The sequence below is a fragment of the Mugil cephalus genome, chromosome 9, assembly GCF_022458985.1.
Source record: "Mugil cephalus isolate CIBA_MC_2020 chromosome 9, CIBA_Mcephalus_1.1, whole genome shotgun sequence".
In the NCBI taxonomy this organism is placed as follows: Eukaryota; Metazoa; Chordata; class Actinopteri; order Mugiliformes; family Mugilidae; genus Mugil; species Mugil cephalus.
This window is the reverse complement of record NC_061778.1, coordinates 6,351,675-6,374,407: the sequence shown is the minus strand read 5'-3', so window position 1 is coordinate 6,374,407 and position 22,733 is coordinate 6,351,675. Positions and strand designations below refer to the sequence as shown.

The 22,733-nt window shown below is 44.4% G+C and overlaps 1 protein-coding gene across 1 annotated transcript in view; it reads right to left on the bottom strand.

Annotated features, from left to right (window-relative positions):
* Positions 1 to 2,926: 2,926 nt before the first annotated feature.
* Positions 2,927 to 22,733, bottom strand: part of LOC125013380 (protocadherin-16-like) — a 78,381-nt gene continuing 58,574 nt past the window's right edge. Inside the window, exons 3-21 of the mRNA XM_047594008.1 lie at positions 21,759 to 21,947; positions 20,783 to 21,014; positions 20,456 to 20,692; positions 19,188 to 20,216; positions 18,052 to 18,239; positions 17,784 to 17,880; positions 17,389 to 17,546; positions 15,184 to 16,030; positions 12,552 to 12,791; positions 11,769 to 11,894; positions 11,453 to 11,662; positions 10,488 to 11,354; positions 10,265 to 10,378; positions 9,969 to 10,180; positions 9,537 to 9,688; positions 8,512 to 8,642; positions 7,898 to 8,184; positions 7,668 to 7,809; positions 2,927 to 7,162 (exon numbers count right to left, since the gene is read on the bottom strand). Coding sequence (XP_047449964.1) covers positions 4,572 to 7,162; positions 7,668 to 7,809; positions 7,898 to 8,184; positions 8,512 to 8,642; positions 9,537 to 9,688; positions 9,969 to 10,180; positions 10,265 to 10,378; positions 10,488 to 11,354; positions 11,453 to 11,662; positions 11,769 to 11,894; positions 12,552 to 12,791; positions 15,184 to 16,030; positions 17,389 to 17,546; positions 17,784 to 17,880; positions 18,052 to 18,239; positions 19,188 to 20,216; positions 20,456 to 20,692; positions 20,783 to 21,014; positions 21,759 to 21,947 — 8,049 coding nt within the window. The 3' untranslated portion in view covers positions 2,927 to 4,571. The remainder of the gene's footprint in view (positions 7,163 to 7,667; positions 7,810 to 7,897; positions 8,185 to 8,511; positions 8,643 to 9,536; positions 9,689 to 9,968; positions 10,181 to 10,264; positions 10,379 to 10,487; positions 11,355 to 11,452; positions 11,663 to 11,768; positions 11,895 to 12,551; positions 12,792 to 15,183; positions 16,031 to 17,388; positions 17,547 to 17,783; positions 17,881 to 18,051; positions 18,240 to 19,187; positions 20,217 to 20,455; positions 20,693 to 20,782; positions 21,015 to 21,758; positions 21,948 to 22,733) is intronic.

Genomic DNA, 22,733 nt, shown 5'->3' with positions numbered 1-22,733 from the left:
TGAACTCATTATTCAAGAAACCAGTTTGAGATGATATGAGCTTTGTGACATGGTGCAGTATCCTGCTGGAAGTAGCCGTCAGAAGATGGATACACTGTGGTCATAAAGGGATGGACATGGTCAGCAACAATACTCAGGTAAGGTGTGGCATTTAAACCATGCTCAGTTTGTACTAAGGGCCCAAAGTGTGCCAAGAAAATATCTCCCACACCATCACACCACCACCACCAGCTTGAGCCCCCTTTCTGATGCTCGGTTTGAACTTCAGAAAGTTGTGTTGATCACCTCTACATACCTAAATGTTCTGAACTGCATCTATGTGATTGGCTGATTAGCTATTTGTGTTAACAAGGAATTGAATAGATGTATCTTATAAAGTGGCCAGTGAGTGTAAGTCAAAATCTACTATTATTTGACTGAGAGTTGAGATAAACACTATGTGCCACTTCTATACTTAATGCGGCTTATCTACAAGTAGATACCATGTGCCACATTGATTCTACTGCCAAATAATAAAACAGTTGATCCTCCAAAATTTAAACTCTTCTCTTCAAAGGTGTTGCTAATGATTCATTCGAGAGGAGGAATATTAATAACCCCTTCAGACATTTATGAGCCTCTTTTGTTGTAGAGACATGAAACATGAGAAAGATAAAAAAAAAAAGAAAAAGGGATTATCAGATGTTCATCCATGGGCTCTTAGCTTACACGATGCAACTGAAACATGGAAGCTGGAAGCAACACTAAACCCTTCACAGACATGGCTTTTGGTCGAGACTATGATGCCACCAGAGCAGCAACAATTCCTTATTGTGTTGCAAGGAGAGGGCTGCTATATAGCATTAACAAACAGTGCATGAAACGATTTGATTAGCATATCTTCTGATGAAAGTGCAGAACTGATCAATGTGAATGTAAACCCGTTTGTTCTCTAGCACCTTTATAAATCACAACGCTTGGATGCTTCCTGTGTAAAAAAAGGTAGCATGACGCACATCACAGCCCGGTGAACAAACTGCAGAAAATACAAATGAGCGTGCTTTGAAACGTTTGAAAGGAATCTATGATATTGTTGTTCCTATACTAATTTCTTTCAGTCCACACGCAGCACACATGAAGTAATCATCTAGAAAGTACATGGCATGGCATGTCCAATTCCTGGTAAAATGGCTGGCAGGAATACACATATTTTAAGGTTTGTCTTGTGTGCATGCTAAATTCTGCAGGAGAATTAGCTCATGCAAGATAATGGTCGGTTTCCAAACAGCATTAAAAATACACACACACCATGCAGTTGTTTTTTTGAAAATGCGATGGAGACAGACGGCCCGGTTGTGGGTAATTAGTCTTCGCTTTAAATGTTCTCTGGACGTGATGAGTCCAGTTTTGTTAATGGACTAGAGAAATTCATAACAAATGTTTCAATGAAGAGAAGGCTATGGGTTTTGGGGGGTGAAATATCTGTTAGAACTACAGTATGTTTTCATTTTCACATGACAGCATTGACAACTTTATGAGAGACACAGAGGCAGAATGTCAGCGAAGGGAAAAGGACAGCCTGGCACTGAAGATCGCGTGTTAACAGAGCGGCTCCTGTATATTCGCTCTGTGTTGAAGGGAAAATGATAGATTTCATTTGGTTTTTCACCAAGCCTTTAATTTAAACTTTGAGTAATGACTTGGCTTTTGCCCTCTTACTCATATCATCTGAGTCCTGTTGTGTATACACTGGCCTCCGATCCAAGGTGCTCGGTTTGGGTCCCGGCATTCATCTCATAACCTGAGTCTGCTACGACACTCACGCTGAGTGTATCATCAGCCTGCCGTCCAATTCGGCCAGCTCCGCCTCTACTTTCATTTCTTGGACAAAAACAATACACACAAGGCTTCGCGTCCGTTTGTGTAATTTCTCAGAATACCACAAGATTTACGTTTCGGCTCCATGACCGGAGAAGTCGGAGGGAGGCCTTGGTGCAGGCGAGCCGCGTCCCGGTCCAGTTCCAGCTCCATTTCATCAGGCAGCGGGAGTGTTTTGTCCAGCCTCAAGGAGTACACAGGGTTACACAAGAGTTCCTACGACATGTGTGGATACTAACGAAAACAACTCTGTATATTGTCATTGTTGACATGCATTCATTCTGAAATATGAGATGTTATTACTCCAGAATAAGAGTTTTGTTTGCACATTCCTGAACATCGGACACCTGCGAAAGCAGTATTATGTTAAGTACAGGTTTAATGTACAATATGAAAACACTAAGTAATACTAAACTCCAGTTATAGACGTGTAATTTCTGAAATTGACTGGGAACAAAAATGAAGGGCAATTAGTTGAAACAGAAAAATAGATTAACATTTCAAAGGCACCAAATACAAGGTAAGTGTAAGGATAATAACGTAGGAGTAATAACTGAGATAACATCAGCTACATACACCTAAGTATCAATAAATGAGATGTGACCTGTCATGACATCAATGTCAACATGATTAATGTTGTCTGAGTCACAAAATGTGTGAAAGAGATCTTTGTGTGAAATATATTATATATTATTTCTTCTATTTTTTTTTTCCAGCATCCATGAAGCCATTGTTTCAAATAACCTGCAACGGCATTGTGATTGTGTTACATCATATATGCCCTATCAAGTTCCAAATAACACTTAATGGCCATCATTAAATGAAATATTGTCCAAGGTGTTTTTTTTTTCTTAAGATTGGAGCAATGCTGAGATTGAACCGAGCTACTCGAGTCCCGCATTTTTCTTCCATTTATTTTATTCCCTCAGGGACGAGTTTATTAGTTCATACAAGGTATAAGCCCGAGGTTGCAAGGAAGAGGTCTTCTCTAACTTAAACATCTTTGGTTTTCACATGCATATATTAACATTAATCTTGAGCTGAGAAAGACTTGACGGAGGCAGTAACGTGATGACAAGTACTTTAATCAGGCACTTTTTGCTCAAAACATTTCTCTGGACAAACCTAGTATGATATGTGTGAACATCTGGAGGAATTTCTTCTTCTATGACACCACTGTGTGGCGGTAACACTGATGAATACAAAACAATACAAACAACGAAGTACCATCTTTCTAATAGGTAGTGTTCATGTATATTTGGCCATGGTCAAAATAGTATCCTTGTGTCTCAGTTTCTGAGGCCTATATTAATGATAAATACTAAAAAATACACAATGTCAAGGGATTAAGCAAGGACACTAGGTAGTTAATTATGTAAATCGGCGCATTACTTTATTTTACAAAGGCCAAAAACACAATAATGGTCATGAATATTTTATGTCATAGGCATCTGTGTTAAAACAGTGAAACATTCTCTTGTGGCGTTTGAACATTCAGAAATATACGCTTTTTTATACTTCCATCATACCAAATGTTACATTTGTTAGTATTATTTTTATATCCATATATATATTCTTTATAGCATTACTGAAACGAGATGTGGTCCGAAAATAACATTCATTAAAGTTTGTCAGTAAATCTGTGGAACAAAACTTGTACAGAAATTAGGACAGCTACATTTTTTATAGTTTTTTTTTTTTTTTTTTTAATTGTTATTTGAAAAACATTTTACTGACCTGCTTACATTCTCTGGAATGATGAGGCTGCTGATAAAAGCAAACAATATTACATTTACCAAATAGCTGCTCAGTGTTTTCCCTCAAATGAAGTACTTTCACAATGCCAAGTGAAAAGCAGTAAGGCTTGCTGTGAGAAAACAAAAACTAATGAACCTGAAGGACAGGATCATTGGCCGTCAAGTTCAATTTTCCTTTGCAGAATATGAAGGGGTGCACGTTAAGGACTAAGACAAACCGTTTCACATTCCTAATTACCTTTTGATGTGAGATCAAATACTCTTCTTCAAAATCTGATCACACAATGCTCTATTCTGACTGATGTTTCATTTGTTCAGCCAAGGATATCTGGTCTTCTTTAAATATTTACAATTATCTCCAAATCCCCCTTCATAAAGCATTAATGAGGAGCTTCATAAAACCACAAGGTTAAGAATTACAATACCACAAACAGTACAAATAAGTATACAGTACAAGCTACAAATATACAAATATAGAAATATATTCTGAGGTTTTAACAACCCATTCGACACTTAATGCCATTCGTTTTTTTTTTTTTTTAAATCAGAAACCACATGGAAGTACAAAAATAAAGGCAATGTTTGTTTTTTTACAAAATATTGACATCATGTATGAATCTCCATTCAAATGTGCAAATTAACACTGATCAACAGAGGAATACGTCTCTTTCACACCCACTTGCAGTCACCCACACAGACACACAAAGGCATAGTCCGTTTTGGCCTGTTAGTCATGTAGTTTTTTTTTCTTTTTTTTCTCATTTATATATTTATATCAGAAAGCACCACGACTTCGCCTATTTGGACTTCTTAGGGTAACCTTGTGTACTCGCTCCCTGGAGAAAGGGAACATAAAATAGAATAGCATTGACTCATTTCAGGTTGCAGCCCCTGTGGTTAATACAGTAGAACAAGTTTAGGAGAGCAGCGACACAGTTTTAATTTGCACTCGAGAATTTAAATCCTCAGCTCTGCTTCTTCGCTGTGTTCTAAATTATGTTCAGTTGTGCTGATCACGGAGGCAGAGGGACCCTGGGAGACACTGAAGGGCGTAACTGCAGGAGAACGTGCCGCGAGTGGTGAAAGAGACGGGGAGAAACTGGGAGACATGGCGACCGAGGAGATGGATCCATCAGCGCTGAGGGGAGACCTTCTTAAAGAACCCAAATGGGGGAACGTCCTCCCTATGGCCGGCTTTGGAGGTACAGTTTTGGCCCCGGGGTGAGCCACTGAGGTTATGAGAGGCGGGGGGTCGATTCTTGACTCAGCCTTTGCTTTGTGATGAAACGACCTGCGAGGGTGAGGAGGAGCCGTTTCATCTTTTAAACGCGCTATTTCGGTAAAAACGTTAGCTAAGGGTTGGAACTGGGGGCACCAGTTCAGCAGATAGTCCCAGTTGTAGCTGCCCCTCAGCTCCTCATCACTGGCCACAATGGCTGTCAGGGAGCCGTCCACAGGGGGCTTCCCATCCTCAGGAAAAGTATAGTCTTTAGGGCGGGAGATGCTGAGTCCCCGCCCCACGCCCACGTATCCACCTCCTTCGTCCCTGTAGACTGGCACCTGGCCAGCCAATAAAGTACTGTTCACGCTGCCCAGCTTCTTCCCTTTGAACCAGTCTATTGAAGGCTCACAGGACACATCTGACAGCTGATCAGCGTCCTGCTGGATCCCAGAGTCCGGGCCGCGGGCAGAGATGCGCTCCTGCATGGAAGAGGAGATGCTCGACACCCGGGGATACTCATTAATCATTCTGATCTCATCGTCCTCCGCAGCCTCTGCCTCTGCTGAGCCACGGCCACTTGAGTGTGACGGATCCAGAGATCCCCCGCGAGTGTACGGACCCCCGCTGCTGCCTCCCTGATCGGCTGCATATCCAGGGAGGGTCTGGTGGTAAATCATTTCATTTGCGGCTATTTTTGTTTCCTCAAGTTTGTGAAGCAGGGTGCCAGACATTTTCGTCCGCTCGTGTGCTTTTTGCTCCTTCTTCTGCCGTCTTAATTTAACAAAAAATAATGCCACAGCAATTAGTATTAGTATGACTATGGTCCCGAGTGAGACTGCAATGACACTGATAAGCAGCGTGTTCACGTCTGTGGAGAGACCGAAGGACGTATGACTGACATCTACGGTGACTTTGGCAACTGCTACACGAGACGTCTCCAGAGGGCTATGAGCAGTCACATCCAGCGTCATCACACGTACCTCTCTTTTAGAGCGACTCACGTGTCTACTGTAGCTGTCCATCTTCAAGGAAACAGCTCCGGTTGATTTATTGACTTCAAAATAAGGCGAATCATCCGATAAAGAGTAGAGAACAACGCCGTCCACGCCTCCATCCTCATCCTTGGCTTGAACTTTACCAATGACTTGACCTTTCCTTGCTCCCTCAGGCACTTCGAATGAAAACTCCGGGGAGGTGAATACGGGATCGTATTCGTCCTCCCCTGTTACATAAACCTGTACTGTCACAGAAGCGGAGTGGTTACCAGCATCCATGGCAAGAGCAACAAAATGGAAGGAGTTGACCTTCTCAAAATCAAAAGTAGAGCGAGTCCGTACTTCGCCTGATGTTTGGTTGATGAGGAAGCCTTCTCTTCCCTCTTTAGAGGTATCGAGCATGTAGTACCTTAGCTGTCCAAAAACACCTCTGTCATAGTCGATCGCATGGAGCATGGTAACTAAGGCATTCTGGGGTTGGTTTTCCCTGATGCTTGCAGTTACTAGTTTGAGGGGAAAGAAGGGCCGGTTATCATTGATGTCCTTCACCTCTATACTGACTGGGGCCAAAGCGTAGTGCCCTTGACCATCGGTAGCTTGGACAACAATCATATGGGACAACTGTGTCTTGCTGTCCAGTGGTCTGTGCAGCCTCAAAGCTCCAGTCCAGCGGTCCACCTGGAAAAGCTCCGTCTCGTCCCCTGAGCTTATGGAGTACTGCACCTCTCCATTGGGAGCAGAGTCTGGATCTGTTGCAGACAAATGCATGATCTCAGTCCCGACAGCGGCACCCTCACTCAGCACCGCGTTGTACTCTGTTCGGCTGAAAGATGGAGGGTTGTCATTGGCATCTGTAACACTGATAAGGACAGGAACGCTGGAGCTACGTTGAGGAACTCCACGATCTGATACCACAACAGTCAGGTTATAACTTGGTACTGCTTCAAAGTCCAGCTCCTCCACCAGGATCAGGCTGCCGACTGTCTGGAAGCCCCGCCCCTCCAAGAAGCGCACACTGCTCTCAATCTGGAAGGCATTACCCGAGTTGCCGCTGGCAATGGCAAAATCAAAACCACAGTTATCCCGGAATAGGTCTCCGTCCACGGCTTCTAATGTCAGAACAGTTGATCCGGGAAGCCCGTCTTCAGACACAGTGGCTCGATACTCTGACTGGTGGAAAATGGGGGCGTTGTCGTTGACATCAGACACTTGGACCTGCACTGTGGCAACGGATGAAAGCGATGGAGTACCTTGGTCCCGTGCCTCAATCACTACTAGAATGGAAGGATTCTCAGCGTCAAACTCTGTTTTTTGCTGGACAAACAGAGTACCTGGGAAGAAAAAAAAAAAAAGAAAATTATGTTAAATACAGCAGCTTTTAAGTTGTCATATTAATAGTCAAGTGGTTGGGCTCACAATGAGACTAGCGGTAAAACAAACAGCAATGAATTAAATAAGTAACGACATTTGTAAACACTGTAGGATGTTTGGGCACACGCTGTCTGAGCGAAGATTATTGGAAGCAATTGGGTTGCGTTTGAGAAAAGGAGACAGCGTAGCTTGAGGCGAAAACATTCCTCGTTTATAACACACTTATTTTTAGATGCTATCTCAGGGAAAACATCTGAGGCAAATAACATTAAATCTGCTTTTCAATGACTTTTAATGAACAAAATAATTAAATATTTTGCAATGCCTGTTGCAAATATGTCCAAACCCCAAATGTGCATCCAAGGAGAGCCTTAGGGGATAACATTTTTAATGAAGTGTAATTAAGGGGAGCACTGGTTAGAAAATGGTTATAAAAACGCATAAATTTGCACACAGTAATCTTACCATTGCTTGGGTCGATGTAGAAGACACCCTTAGTTGATGACATAACTCTGTAGGTAATCTTTCCATTGTCACCAGAGTCACGGTCAGTAGCAGTCACAGTGATGACTGCACTTCCAGCTGGGACGTGCTCCGGTACAGTCGCCTGGGAAGAGACAGAATATATATGTATATCTATCGCAAAAGTGGTGGTACATACAAGAGTGATGACAGGGATGCAAACACAATTGTACCTGATACAAATCGTGAGAAAACGTGGGGGCATTGTCGTTCACATCATCCACCAGCACAGTGAGGTTGGCCTCGCTCTGGTGCTTCGAGTCGGACGAGCGGACCGTCAGAGTGTACCACGTCTTTTCCTCATAGTCCAGAGGGCCAGTCAAGGACACTCCTCCTCCGTAACGATGAATCCCGAACATGCCTTGGCTGTTTGCATCCAGGTGTAAGGTGTAGGAAAGGGCTGGCCCCGAGTCCACATCATTTCCTGTTACCTGGGTTATAACTGTGCCGATGGCGGTATCTGTGTGTGTGGGATAATAAAGTGGAGAGGCGCAGGAAGATGAGGAGCAGGACATTTAGTTTGCAGCTAAAATGAAACACTGAGAGACTGAAGTAAAAAAAAAAAATCAAAAAAAAAAAGACAAAGAAATTCGCTTCATAAAGAAATGCTGCACTGGAGAGCCTTGACCTAATAGACAGGAAATGAAAAGAGGAACTTGGCAATAACTTGTTTCATAAAAGGGTCAGGCTTTTCTCACTGAGTCCTGCTGAGCAGGCTGCCAGGGAGTGTGATGCGAGGCTTTATGATAAGATCACTGGAGTAACTTCCACTGTGAAGCCGACTCACCCTCGGGCACCCGGATCTTCCGCGGCAGAGGAATCATGGGGCTGTTGTCGTTGAGGTCGATGATGATCACAGTGAGGGTGGCGGAGCCAGCGAGCCGCGGGGTCCCCCGGTCTGTTGCTGTGACAACAAGCCTGGTGCCACAAAATGAATGTCTTTTAAAAGTTTTGAACCCGGTCATCTCCAATACCACCGAGTCCAATCTGAAGGTTTGTGTTTGTTTTTGTGATGTTTTTTTTTTTTACAACATATACTGCTCATTATTTTTCCCCTAAACGTCCTTGCAAATGTTAAACTTTATTCACAATTTATAAGTGATTAAATATTTAAAAAAAAAAAAAAAAAAAACTGTTTTATAATGCTATCTGCAGGGCCAACCTGATTTTCATATCACTTTGATCAGCTCTGCTGGATGATCATAAGTTTCCTTACACTTTCCTCCTTTGTTCTACAACAGAAACCATATTCTGAAGAGTATTTCAATCTAAAGTATGAGGCAAACTTTAAAATCAACTAAACCAGGGGTCTTCAACATTTTTGAGGCCATGGACCCCCAAACTGATGGAGAGATTAAGTAGGGACCCCCTACCTATTATATGGGTTGTATATTAAACTCAGCCTCGTGCTATTTATAAATATACTAAATATACCCTTTAAATATATATTATTGTCATTTTGCATTCAATATTAAGCTATCTCTTATCCCTTTACTAAAATATGTTGTTAATGTTAATATGTATTTAATTTAATTTAAATTTGTAGGGGGAAATTAAAAAAGTATATATATAAAATGTCTAATCAACCAAATATTTTGTGACCCCCCTGCAGTACCTCCGCAGACCCCCTAGGGGTTGCGGACCTCCTGTTGAAGTAAACCTTTAGGGAAGCTGATCAAATTTTTTTTTATTAGTATATGGGTAGAATTAGCTTGACCATTATTACAAGAAATCTCAGAGACATTAACGCGCATGTGTAAAAGCTGAGCTGATGAAAACCATGTGGCACCATGTGATTTCAAACAGACTTACTTGGTTTGCGTCCAGATCTCCCTGTCCATTATGGCTGCAGTGGTGACGCTACCAGTGATTGGGTCTATCTTAAACAAGCCGCTCATGGAAGATGACCTGATGGAGTAGGTCACCTGACCATTTTGACCCTGGTCCAGGTCATCTGCAGCAACCTAAGGAAATGACCACCACACCCGTTTAGGAAACACAAACACAGAAATATCTGCAACAGCTGTTTCAGTGTAACTTGAACTAGTGAGCAATATTGAACACACAAGTCAAGAGTTCAGAAAACCTGGACCCGACATTGTGATACAATGAGAACACATGCTACTTAATTGAAGTGCTAAAATTATCCATATTTCTGAAGCTAGGATGTTTTAAATTCTACTACAGCCTCGCATGCAAACAACAGCCAACAATAATAAACATGTGGAGGACAGGCTACTGCACCTGGATGATGGGAAAGTCATAGCCTTGCGCCTCTCTAATGTACGCTACATAGTTCTGGAGCTGGAAACGCGGCAAGTTGTCATTTACGTCCTGGAGGATTAAGTTGACGGCCATGTAGGAGCTGGAGGATGCCGTCTCGGCTTTCACCACAAGGCGGAGTTTTGGAGTCTCCTCAAAGTCGAGTCCTTCAGATCTCTGAACTCGTATTTCACCTAATAAAAAAATATAATTTTGGTCTAACTTTGTATATTTTCAAAATATTGTCTTGCGGGATGTGATACAATCTGAACACTCACCAGTGATATGGTTTATTCCAAAAGACTGCATTTTATTTCCACTGAAAATACTGTAGCTGATACCAGTTTTAGATCCATCGGGGTACTGGGCCTGGGCCTGTGTTACTATTGTGTCTATAAGAAGAAAAAAAAAACATGCTATGGTGAAACTTTTAACTTCAGTTTGCCATTTTCATAAAGATTTCCCAAAATTTAAAACATAAAACATTTAAACCACTCAAACCTTTAGCAGCGTTCTCTTGCAGACTGACGTCTCTAGCTGTGCGGGAGAAGCGAATCCCCCTGTAGATCTGTTCCCTGATATAAATGATAACCACCCCCAGAGAGGATTGAGCTGGGTTCCCTTGGTCCATGGCCTGAACAATCAGTGTCCTTTGACTTTGGGTCAGAGTCTGCAGCTTCTCTGTGGCCTGGATGTCTCCGGTCAGCGAGTTAATGGTGAAGCCCCTCACCGGGTTGGCGAAACGATAGAAAACAGAGCCATTAGCTCCGAAGTCTTTGTCCTCAGCCCTCATGGTGGCCAATACTCTGCGGCTAGATATGCTACTAGCTGAGATATTCACAATAAGCGGGTCCTGAATGAAGAAGGGTGCATTGTCATTCACATCCTGAATGTAGACAGTCACCTGAGCAGTGGAATTATGTGGGTTTGCAGGGGAGGAGTCAATGGCCCACACCTCGAAGGTGTAGGAGGCAGTTCTCTCTCTGTCGAGGGGTGCTGCTGTGATAATGCGGCCTGTGTTCTGGTCTATGATGAACATGCTCTGGGAGCCACGGCTCAGAAAGTAGAGCACCTGGCTGTTGGGACCTTGGTCCAGATCAACGGCTTTCACCTCTAGCACCAGCGAACCGATGGAAACGTCTTCCGAAATGTCTGCCGTGTAGCTGCTGCTCTGAAACTGCGGGCTGTGGTCATTGATGTCCAGAACTGTCACCTCTACTGTGGCCGTGCTGCTTAGTGGAGGCTGGCCTTGGTCCTGAGCTACAACAGTCAGAGTGTACCCGGCCCTTTTCTCCCGATCCAGAGGCCTGGAGGTGGACAGCACACCCGACAGCCTGTCCAAGCGGAAGTCTCCGGATGGATCTCCAGCTACGACAGGGAGAAATGATAAATGGCTTGTTAACCGTGAAACACTCTGCGGGTCAATTAGAAACCAAAACATACTGTACACGAACACCAACTCCCACCTGAAATCCTGTAGCTTATCCCTCCACTGTCCCCTGCGTCCAGGTCAGTGGCTCTGAGAGTGAACAAAGGTAACGCCTCCAGGTTTTCCGGCACCTCTATGCTGTAGTAGAGACGTCCAAAGACAGGAGTGTTGTCATTAACATCGAGCACCTTGATCCTCACTGTTGCTTTAGCGTAGTTGGGTGGGAGGCCTCCATCTTTTGCGTAAACTGCCAAAACATAAAATAAACAGGATTAGCGGTGATCATGCAAAATGAGCACTATACAACTCTTAATGTTCTCAAAGCGTCTGTGAGGCTGTAGGAGGGCGGATACCTGTCACAGTGTAGGAGTCCTGCAGCTCCCTGTCCAGAGGCTTGGTGGTCGTTATGACACCTGTCACAGGGTCGATGCTGAAACAGTCCTGTGAGATACCGCCGTACGTCACCTGCCCGTTGGTTCCTACACAGAAACACATGCAGCGTCAGCGCTTTGATTAAAAAGTGGATTGCGAACAATTTGCCGTCTAAGCATTTGGCAGTGACGGCCCTCCCTCAGGTGTGTGAACGCCAGATTGCGTGCTAAGAAGAAAACAGTCTGGCAACCTCACCTGTTTACTTCATTAATTGCTTTTGAGGAGAATGTTTATAATCCTTCTGTTTTATGTGCTTCTGACTAAGTCCAGGGGAATGCACCCTCTCCGTAGCCCTACGCCCACCTCCCTGTGTAGCCTTCAATTAAAACCAACTGTTAATGCCTGTAATGTGAACACATACTCGGCACATGACGGCGGAGAATTAAAGGAATTTTGTTTGTCCTGATTACATTAGCGCACTTTGATATGTTGACGCATGCGAGTCACAGCTTGTGATATTCAGCGAAAAAGTGTTTTAATGTCTCGGTTGTATGAACAAACATACTCTAATCAGACTTGATTATGGTTCAAGATGATCTGCTTCACATTAAAGTATGTTCATTTGGAGAAAGTTTTTCCTATCTGCGTGGTGTGAACCTTTAACAAGCCATATATTCATCAGCAAATCACTGCTCACTCACAATGCACTGTTAAAAAAACAATACATTTATCACATATATTGTACATTGTACTATATACTTCACCTTGGTCTAGATCAGAGGCGGACACTGTCAACACACTAGTTCCTGGAGGTTGGTTCTCAGAGATCTGAGCTTCATATTGGTTCTCCTCAAACCAGGGCACCTCATCATTAACATCAATCACATGGACACACAACAGCTGGCTGGACGAGTGCTGGGGTATCCCATGATCCTCAGCAATCACCGTGAGGTTAAAGATGTCCTGCTCCTCACGGTCCAGAGGTTTGAAAATAGACAGCGAGCCTGCGGAGAGATGAATCAAGGGTAAAATGTTATATTTTCGCACGACAACTGCACTACGAAAGCATGCTATCAAAGGCAATAAAACATACCGCTTTCCACGATTGTGCGTCGTCGTGTTCTTTAAAAAGCAAGTGTGAAACGTTGCCGTGTGAGGGCCAAATCAAAGTTAATCTGCTCCACACATACAGCTCTGCCTACCTGTGTGCTACCACCACCACTGCTGTAACAGCCCAAATGGTCTGGCCACAGTTTACGAGATTTTCCACTGGAGAATGCCGCAACCATCGAGAACGAAGCAGTAAACACACACTCTAGACACGCAACAGCCAGGCCTGCCGTGCTCCGCAAGAATTAGGGGCACCCTAGCCTTTTCATTATCCTGCCCTAAGAGGGTAGAGCTTGCATTGATTCAATTTCAATTTCATGCTTTAAAATGAGATGCAACTGTTAAAGACAGAGAGGGCCAGGCCTGTTTCGTTTTTAACTTCTTTTTGTGTGTGTGTTTTTTTTCACTTTGACTTGCAAGGAGTGAGATAACTTGCCCCTGAGCTTTTAATCTGGTAAAAGTTACATGGTGGAATTTTTTTCACCTAAATTTGATTCCCCTGTGATCCTCTGTCGTATCCCCGGTCACTGATAACACATGGGCAAAGAAGAAAAAAAAGACAATGGGAAACTGGGGAATGTTTTTATTTTGGATCATTTTAATTCTTTTTACTGCAGAGTAGGTGCAAGTGGAGGTTGCTCACACGATAAACCCATCTTTCCTGTCCTGTATGCCGAGGTCATTCATCAACATTTGATGTGAATGAATGGTGCTGTCTTTTTGCAGAGAAGCAATTCGCCATATCGCCATTGAAATTAATGACCTGCATTCTGACACTGAGCGATGGCAACGCGTCTCACTCTGTGACTTTATAGATTCCTAATAATAACGTGATCGTTCTTTCTATTGTGGTTAAACCGTGATGCCAAAGTAATGAAAACAGAGTGAAAGAGCTGGCCCCGGGTCACTGCTCTCTGACCCCAAAACAGGAGCAAACCAGGCGCCCAGAGGATTAACTTCTTCATTATTTTAACAAATAACCAGCGTGCATGGAAACACTTCAAGATGAGTGCACATACTGGGCTGAAGCAGAGGTGACATGCATGACAGACTCTGAATGTTTCCATCCCCGGGCTGCTCCGGGGGGCATCCTGGTTGGCGGCTTTGAAGGGGGGGAAAGGCGGAGCGAACGCCAACACGTGTCTCAAACACCACAACAAAGCCCACAGGACCAAATAGCCCAAGGTCAGTGCTGACTAAGTGACAGAGTCTGATGCAAGCACACAAACACTTATGTGCATGCCTACACACACACACACACGTGCGTACACATAAACACGCGTAACTGATCCTCTCCCTAATGGCTCCCAGAAGCCCGAGCAGGAGGTTCTTTGGTCTTTCATGGGAATAGATCCACAATAACAGATGATGGGTTGTTGTATGTGCATGTGTGCTTCCACATTCTCACGTGTGTGTGTGTGTGTGTGTTTAATATTTGGCAGGCTGCTCTGTCTGGCCTCCAAGTGAGAAAAATAAGTCATGAAAGGCGAAGCAAGAGAAGTGCTGTACTAAGAAGTAAGCACAGTATTAAAAGGGGCTTTGTGTGTGTTTACTGAAGGGACACCTCGTTGAATGTGGTGCTGCATCGTGTACTAAAAAGCACATCGATAGACAAATGCATGTACAATGCAGAGCGAAATGTAAAAGTTTCATAAATGCCTAAAACATCCATAATAAAGCAAAACAGAAGTCACCACAATATTTGTTTAAAGTGGCAACGTTCCAATTTAACCAACAAGTCCTGGAAATGTAAAGATAAAATAAGAATAAATGAGGTGAAAACCCTATCCTTCACAAACATTTTTCACTAAGCTGCTGCAAATATCTTGATATCTAATGCTAATGTGTGGTTTGTTCATATTGTATTTGAGTGGCTCCCAGATATACCAGCGCCAGATACACCACATATGGCAGAAATACACATGTCCTGTCTGTGACTAAAAAAAAAAAAACACGACATGGAAAAACATTCCAGTGCCAGACTTCATTTCGTATTGGATTTGAGAGCAAAAATGTAAGCGCTGAAGAATACCATAACGCTAATTTAACTTTCTTCAGATTGCTATCACCAGACAGAACATGTACAGTGCAAAAATACAAATTATGCTCCATTTTATCATTTTGAAATGAGCTGTTTTATGAGTTTGTAAAAGACCGTGGACACTAATTGTAAATGTGCTCAAGGCGTGTAACTCAGCTGTGCAACAAACATTTACACTGCCTTGATCTCCGATTCCTTACTTTGTGCTTAGCAACATGACGCATGTAGTTGCTGTCTGGACTTACCGGTGTTAGGGTTGAGGCTGAATGTCCCTGCAGTGTTGCCGGACAGGATTTTGTAGGTCACTCTTCCATTCTCTCCTTGGTCTGCATCTCTGGCCATGACATACAGGGCCACGAAGCCCACGGGCTGGTCCTCCATCACACTGACAGCTGTTGGCGATATGAACACCGGCGGATTGTCGTTCTCATCTGTTATGTACACCCTCGCCGTGACAGAACCCCAGCGCCTCTGGCTGGCATCGACGGCAGAATCTGTCGCCTTCACAACAAGAATCAGGTTGGACATGACTTCGTGGTCCAGCTTTTGGCCCAGAGAGAGTATCCCAGTGGAGGAGTCGAGGGTCAATAGGTCTGGGGTGCTCGGCCACTGGTGGAGAATGGAATAAATTAGCTCGCTGTTGGGCCCGCTTCCATCTTTATCCGTAGCCTGGAAAGTATAGACGGAAGAGCCGGCCTCCATGCTCTCAGAGATGACAATGGTGATGGGGTCCTCGGGAAACTGGGGGGTGTGGTCGTTGCTGTCCTCTATGTCAATGTTCAGGTGGACGAGGGTGCTGCTGGGAGGAGCCTGGGAAAAGTCGTCCACCTCAATTTGCAGGTTGTAGCGCGCATCTCGCTCATAGTCGAGAGGCCGAGCCAGGTACACATCTCCAGTCAGACGGTCCACTACGAATGTCCCATCTCTGTCTGTGCCCCCCACCACTGTGTAGGTCACCTCGCCTTCCTCTGAGGCTCCTCTGTCGTGAAGGCGAACCGAGCCAATGACGGACCCGGGTTTGGCCTCCTCCACAGAATTAAAAGATATAGAGACTGAATTGGTCTCAGAAGGAGGTCTATTAACGCTGCCAACCTGCAATAAGACAGAAAAAGCCTGTGTGAGCGTAAGGGCTGAACAACATATCTGCAGGTCTAATGCTTCATTTAGATGCACGGTGCCAATTTCTCAGTCCTGAGTGAAAATACTTCATGGATGTTAGGCAAAGCAGAAACAGATTTTTGTCCACTTACTTCCCTTGTGCCGTAGCGTATGTGTTCACTGGGAATACATGAAACCAGTTACAAGAGATTTTTATGGACTTGAATAACACGGCTGCTAACATTAATCACTCCTAATCTGAAATTTATGCCACTGCCAGGGAAAGTAATAGATGATTAAAAGTAACACAATCAGAGGAGGAAAGGCCGCGAGTGTCTGAATGTAGAACTGGTGCTTTTAAGCCATTCTGATGAGTAGTTCAGACTATTACTTCCCTCTCTTTGTTTGAAAAGAGCTCTCGACACACTGTTTTAATAAAACATGTTTTTTCTTTGAGAGAAGCATGTACTGAGAAAATTTTAAGAAGTTGTAAAGGGAAGACGCTGTTGATCACATTCCCTGCAGAACTTACAGCGTTTTGGAACCTGTTGGGTGATCTGGATACTCCATCCTACAGCACAGTTTTCATAGTAAAAAAAATGATATGTTTGTTGTCAAGCTGTAAATTGGTTCCACATTAGATGGAAAAGGAGAGTTCCATAAATAAATTTCCCATTCTATCACTGACAGATTTAAAAAAAAAAAAAAAAAAAATCGTCTGAAAAGATGATTAAAGGAAATTACTGAAATACGTCACCAGGCAAGAACAACACTCCACTGTTTAATCCAATTAACTAATAATTATGATTTTTCATTTTTATGTTATTGGAAAGGAGGAAAAACTGAACTGGCGCTCACTGGAGCTGTTTATACGGCAGCTCCATTTTCCTGGAACCTATAAATCCACGTTCCTTCCAGGGTTGTTCCATTGTGTCCATTTCTGTCCTATATTAAATATTAACTTGAATTACCCTCAACGCTGTGTTTCTACGCTGAGTGCGTGGCCCTGCTGCTCTTTGCAGAAAGAGGCTACTGTATTAAAAAAGTGTTGAAGCCATTGAATTTGACCTTGATCAGAGCAGTCTACAGCTGGCCCTCATCACAAGCCAGCTGGGAGTATTTGATTCAGAACCACTTTTCCATTTCAGATAGAAATTTCCCTTTTGAAAACTCACAGGGGAAGAAAAGGGAGGGTATGGGAGGGGACCTTGTCAGAAGTGAGGCTGATATGTCTGGAGTTAGTCTAAGGGGCCCGGAGACATGTACCCTCTCAGCCCCGTGTCTATTCTTTGATATTAAATAGGTGCGTAGTGAGGGTGTTTGTGCTGGCTGGGCTCCAGCAGAAGTCTGACCTGTATGGTTAGGGAACAGGAGGTGCTGCGAGGGGGTAGTCCTCTGTCAGTGGCCGTCACCGTCAGAGTGTACTCAGCCCGTTCTGAGTGGCTGAGCGGAGATGACGAACGCAGCTCGCCAGTGTTTGTATTCAAGGAGAAGCGTTCAGCCCTGGGACCTTGAGGAGACAGAGGATTCAAACTTAAGCTGAAGCATTCACCGGAGAATATTTTCAGACCTGAGAGGAAATAGTTTGCGATGGAATATTATTTTACCTGTAGGTTATGTTGTTGTCCCCAAGTGCTTTTTTCAAAAATTGATCTTTCATCACCAATATATGTTTTTTTTCCTTCCCTTTTTATTAAAGACCCCTCACTATAACATACATTAAACATTATGTAGATCAGTTTAGTACCTGACAATGAGTAGAATACAGTGCCGTTCTCTCCTTCATCAGGGTCCTTTGCATGCAGTGTGCCCAGCACAACGCCAGAAGACTGACCCTCTGTCACCTAGGGGGTAAAAAAACAAATATATACACCACCGGTCAAAAGTTTTAGAACAGCACGCAGTATCCTCTGGTATAGTTGGTCAGGGCAAGATAATGGTAGTGTAGTGTACCACTAAAGACATGAAGATATTTCATTTTAGTCCTGTCTATTTTCCTGGTCTTGTGACGTCACCTGTATGATGATGTTTTTGCCAGACTGACTGTGGCTAAAAGCGGGATCGTTGTCGTTGTCATCCAGGACGGTGATGAAGACCGTCCCCGTGGCGCTACGAGGGGGTGAACCTCCATCCTGTACCACAAGCAGCAGCTGGTAACTAGACTGCTGCTCTCTGTCCAGAGTCATCCTCGTACTGATCTCACCTGGGGAGAGAATTGAATGCATGAGAGGGATCTTATGCACAGGCACTAGTCCACTGGAATAACGATGAGAGACTTAAGAGCTAGCTGGCTTTGATCAACGACACCCAAGTAATAGACATGCACAGTGTGCAGATCCACATGTACCTGCATGTGCACACGCAAATAGGAGAATCTAGGGAGGCTATGCAGGTGCTGCAGGGACTCACAGCTCAGTCAAAAGCTGATCGCAAGTCAGAGCCCGAGCCTCCACCCACTGACTAACAGGCTCAGCAGGCCAATTAGAGCCCAGCAAGACACTTAGTGCTGCTGTCACCATCATCTGATTAATTTATGACACTGGGGAAGAGGCAACTGTAGCCTCTCATCTTTTGGAGATAGCGCGGTGAGTTGACTGAACACCGATTGTGTGTTTTTCCATGAGAAACATGTCACTCATGAAATCAATGCTGGTTTTTCCAGCAGCCTAGTTTTGTGGGCTTTTGCCTCTGCAGACTAATTATTAGAAAAATAAAGTTTAATATTAGAAATGTTTGGGTCAGGCATGCTCCTGACTCTTCAAACCTGACAGATGCTGCCTTTCATTTTGCGTGCGAGCTCCTCTGTCAACAGCAGCCAATTAAATTATGCCATTACCATCATAAAAAAAAGTCTTCATCTTTAATTCATCAATGTCTGCGGTGTTCCTTAAGCGTTTTTCACTTCAAAATATTGCAAATAACTCATCTTTATGCAGCGTTTTTTTTTTTTTTGCATGGATAAACTTGACCATTGGCTGTGTTCCTGTGTTCCTGCAAGCGGTCCAAACCAATTGCGCCTGGTGGAAATAATAAAGTTGTCTGAATCTGAAATAAACTTGGTGGTCTGGTGAAGAAAACCTAAGCAATCCACGCTATTATTTTCACATTAATTCGTCTGATCTCAATACGTAAACTTTTCAGTTTAATTCACCTGTGTTGGTGTTTATCTGGAAGTGGCGGTCAGGGTGGAGGAAGCGGTAGTTGAGGCGTCCGTTGGGACCGCTGTCTCGATCGGTGGCCAACACGTGACCAAAGCCGGTTCCTGGAGGCAGGTTCTCTCTCACGGCCATGAAGACCCTCTCCTGCGTGAGCCGAGGAGTGTTGTCATTCTCGTCAGTCACCGAAATCCGCACTGTGGCACTGCCGGTCTTCTTTAACTGTCCGTGCCCTGCACTTGCCAGAACTGTCAGAAGGTACATGTCCTTGACTTCCCTGTCCAAAGCGCTCTTCACGAACAGCCAGCCGCTGTCTGCAACAATGCCAAACCCTGCAGCATCTCCGTCTGGACGCAGGTGATATGCCAGGGGACTGAAGTGTCCAGAGCCTGGGGTGTCTCTGTTCAAAGCCCTGACTTGCAAGAAGCGCGTGCTTATCGGAGTTCCTTCCTTAAGTTCCACGCGGTAGGTGAGGGTATCGAACACAGGTCCCTGGTCATTCTCTGCCTGAACATGGACCACAAGCATGAAGGTGGCGCTAAGCTGAGGTACTCCACTGTCCTTGGCAATTACCTGGATGTCATAACGGGGAGTGTTTTCATAGCTGAGGCTCCCCACTAATCGGATCTCTCCAGTGCTGCGCTCTATGCTGAAGATCCTCTGGATTCCACTTGGAGAAAAAAGGTCAAAGGTGAGCAGTCCATTCACTCCAGAGTCTCTGTCCTCAGCTTGGACTCGATACACCACCGTGCCCATTTCTGTGTGCTCGGGCAGCAGCAGGGACTCTGAGGACGACGGCAGGAAGACAGGCGGGTTGTCGTTGACGTCCGCGACGGCGATGTGGACACGGGTCTGGCCAAAGGCCGGAGGGTTGCCGCTGCGGGCCTGCACCTCCAAATCAAGAGTCGAAAGGGCTTCATGATCCAGAGGCAGACTGGTCCTGAGGGACCCAGAGTCAGGATCCACTGTAAAGTATCCAGCAGGGTCCCCGGAGCTGATGGTGTAAGAGATATCTCTAGATGTGCCTGCGAAGAGAGAATGATTCCAAAAAAACTGAGTCACTGGCGGCCGAGCAGGCGGCGATAAAAGATGAAGAACAGCACACTCCAAGGTGTCATTTTGCAATTTTTGATTAATGTAGCTTCAGATTTAAGAGTGTATAGTGGCCCAATAGTTATTTATACAAGTGGTGCATAAAAGAAGGTTTTTGTGCTTAATACCACTGATATGGTTCAGTATTTGGTGAGTGTCTGTAGCCCCCCACCTGTCTTACTGCTGGCCTGGACGATGCCCACAACTGTCCCCCGCAGGACATCCTCTGATACTGTGAAGTAGTACTGAGTCTGTTCAAACACCGGCGGCGCCACCAGCCCTGCCACCACGCTGATATTAACTCTGGCGTTGACGGAGGCAACCAGACCGCCGCCGTCCTGAGCAGAGATAACCATAGGAATGACAGAATTGGCCTTCCCATGGACCGACCGAGACAGGGAGATCACACCTGTAGAAAGATGTAATAATCAGACATTTGTGACAAATTACCACAAAACAATCACTATAAAATGATAGTATGAAAACAAGTCGTTCCTACCAGTGTCTTTGTTGAGAGTAAAATACGGCGAGGCCCCTCCAGGTATTGTTTTGTATGTAATTCTGCCGTTTTCACCCGAGTCTGGGTCATAGGCCATCACTCTGACAACAGATGTCCCAGGGGCGCTCTGGGTGCTCAAACTAACAGCATAGCTCAGCGGGTAAAAAGCCGGTCTGTTATCATTAATGTCGACCAGATCTACCTTCACATAGGCTACTGAGCTTAGTCCGCCCTGCAGAGGAAACAGAAAGCTCTTTTGTTATAACTTCACATACATTAAATCATGCGCAGAAAAAGCACACCTGAAAGCCGGATTTGGACCACATTACTGGTGCACCATATTAATGGTGGAGGTAAAAACCAAGCAGTAAACCCAGTTAAAATTTTCAATGTATGGCACATTCTCTAAAATATAGTCCCAGCAGATCGTGCAGGGACACAGATTGATAGTTTCCCTTGGGAAAGAGCAATATGTCATGACCCGTGGAGGGGGAGAAAGCTCGCCTCAACCCAAGTCTGTTTCATAGACTTTTCAAAAAAAAATAAATATATAGTGCAGGCTTTTCATTTGGACCAGGTGGCAAAAACGAGGGAGGCGGCAGTCCAACTTGTTAAAATATTACTGCCTGACAGTTGAGGTATTTCTCCATTTGATTGCTTTAACATGCCCGCAGTAATTTTCTTTCATTTTCAACCTTTTCTTCTTTAAGTATTGTTGGCAGCCTGAACAGGACGCTATGCTAACTTTTAAGGTAGCCTCCCCACCATGGAGAGCTATTCAATCTTATTATTTTCTTTTTTTTTTTTTTACTTTTTCTTACAATTCAAACCACAGTTGTTGTTGTTTTTTTTACATTGTGCGCCAAGTTTTCGCTCTCCTGTCTGTAACAAAAGCACGGCTGGTGCGTTTATGGGATTACACTGTGGTTCAATGGATTCACATTAAGCGTGTTTTTTCGAAAAGGCAGCGGCTTACCCCGTCCACTGCAGTAACAGTAAAGTCGAAACTGGCCGGCCCTTGATCCCTGTCCAGTACAGCACCAGTGCAGATCTGGCCAGTCTCCTTGCCAATGGTGAACTGAGAGGGAGCAGCGCTGTTAATGCCAGAGCCAAGGGAGTAGGTAATTGAGCCAAACGAGCCGGCGTCTGCATCTGTCGCAGTCACCTACAGAGAAGAAAACATGCTATTGGTTAAACATTGCGTGTTACAATTAAAATTTATTAAGCTGGAAAGGAAACGTGTGACTGGATAAGCTCAGCAGTTTCCAAATTCAAATCGAATTTCTATTAGAGGGATGTAAGAGTGATGGCAATAAACAAACTGAAATAAGAGCATCGTACCAGGTGCCTTTGAAAGCATCTTTGGACCTGTTCTTTGTTGTTTATCTGAGTCAGAACATGAGCCAAACAGGCCCTTTGGCAGAAAGCAGCTCCGAGGGAATGAAAGGGGGAAGGGGGGGCGGTGGCAGGAAGGAGGATGACTTCTACAGCTCTGGGAAGGCTGCCAGCAGAGAAAAATTGCGGGCTTTAGGAGTGGTGTCTGCCTGCACAGGACAGTGACAGGGACGGCTGGGCAACAGTGGGATACCACACAGTACGCTTCAGTGCGGCGTATTATACCCTAATGCAACGTCCCGCATGTGGTCTGGTTTTAATAATGCTGCACATCTATACAGGGACAGAACCGCTGGTGCTATAAAAGCAGCTCGCAAGCCATCAACCAAGGAGCCGACTCAATTACTGTAGGATCTCCCAAGACAGCGCAAGGCAAACAGATCAATCAGATCGGGCCCCTGGGTACCTGCAGTATAATTGCTTGCAAGTGTTGGTTCTAGATCGCAGATTACAGTAAGGTTAAGCCTCACATGTTGATTGGAATTGTCCTTCCGCGTTTTATAAATGGCTCTTTTTAGCAAGACGCTAATTGTAAGAAAACAAAAGCTCCGACACT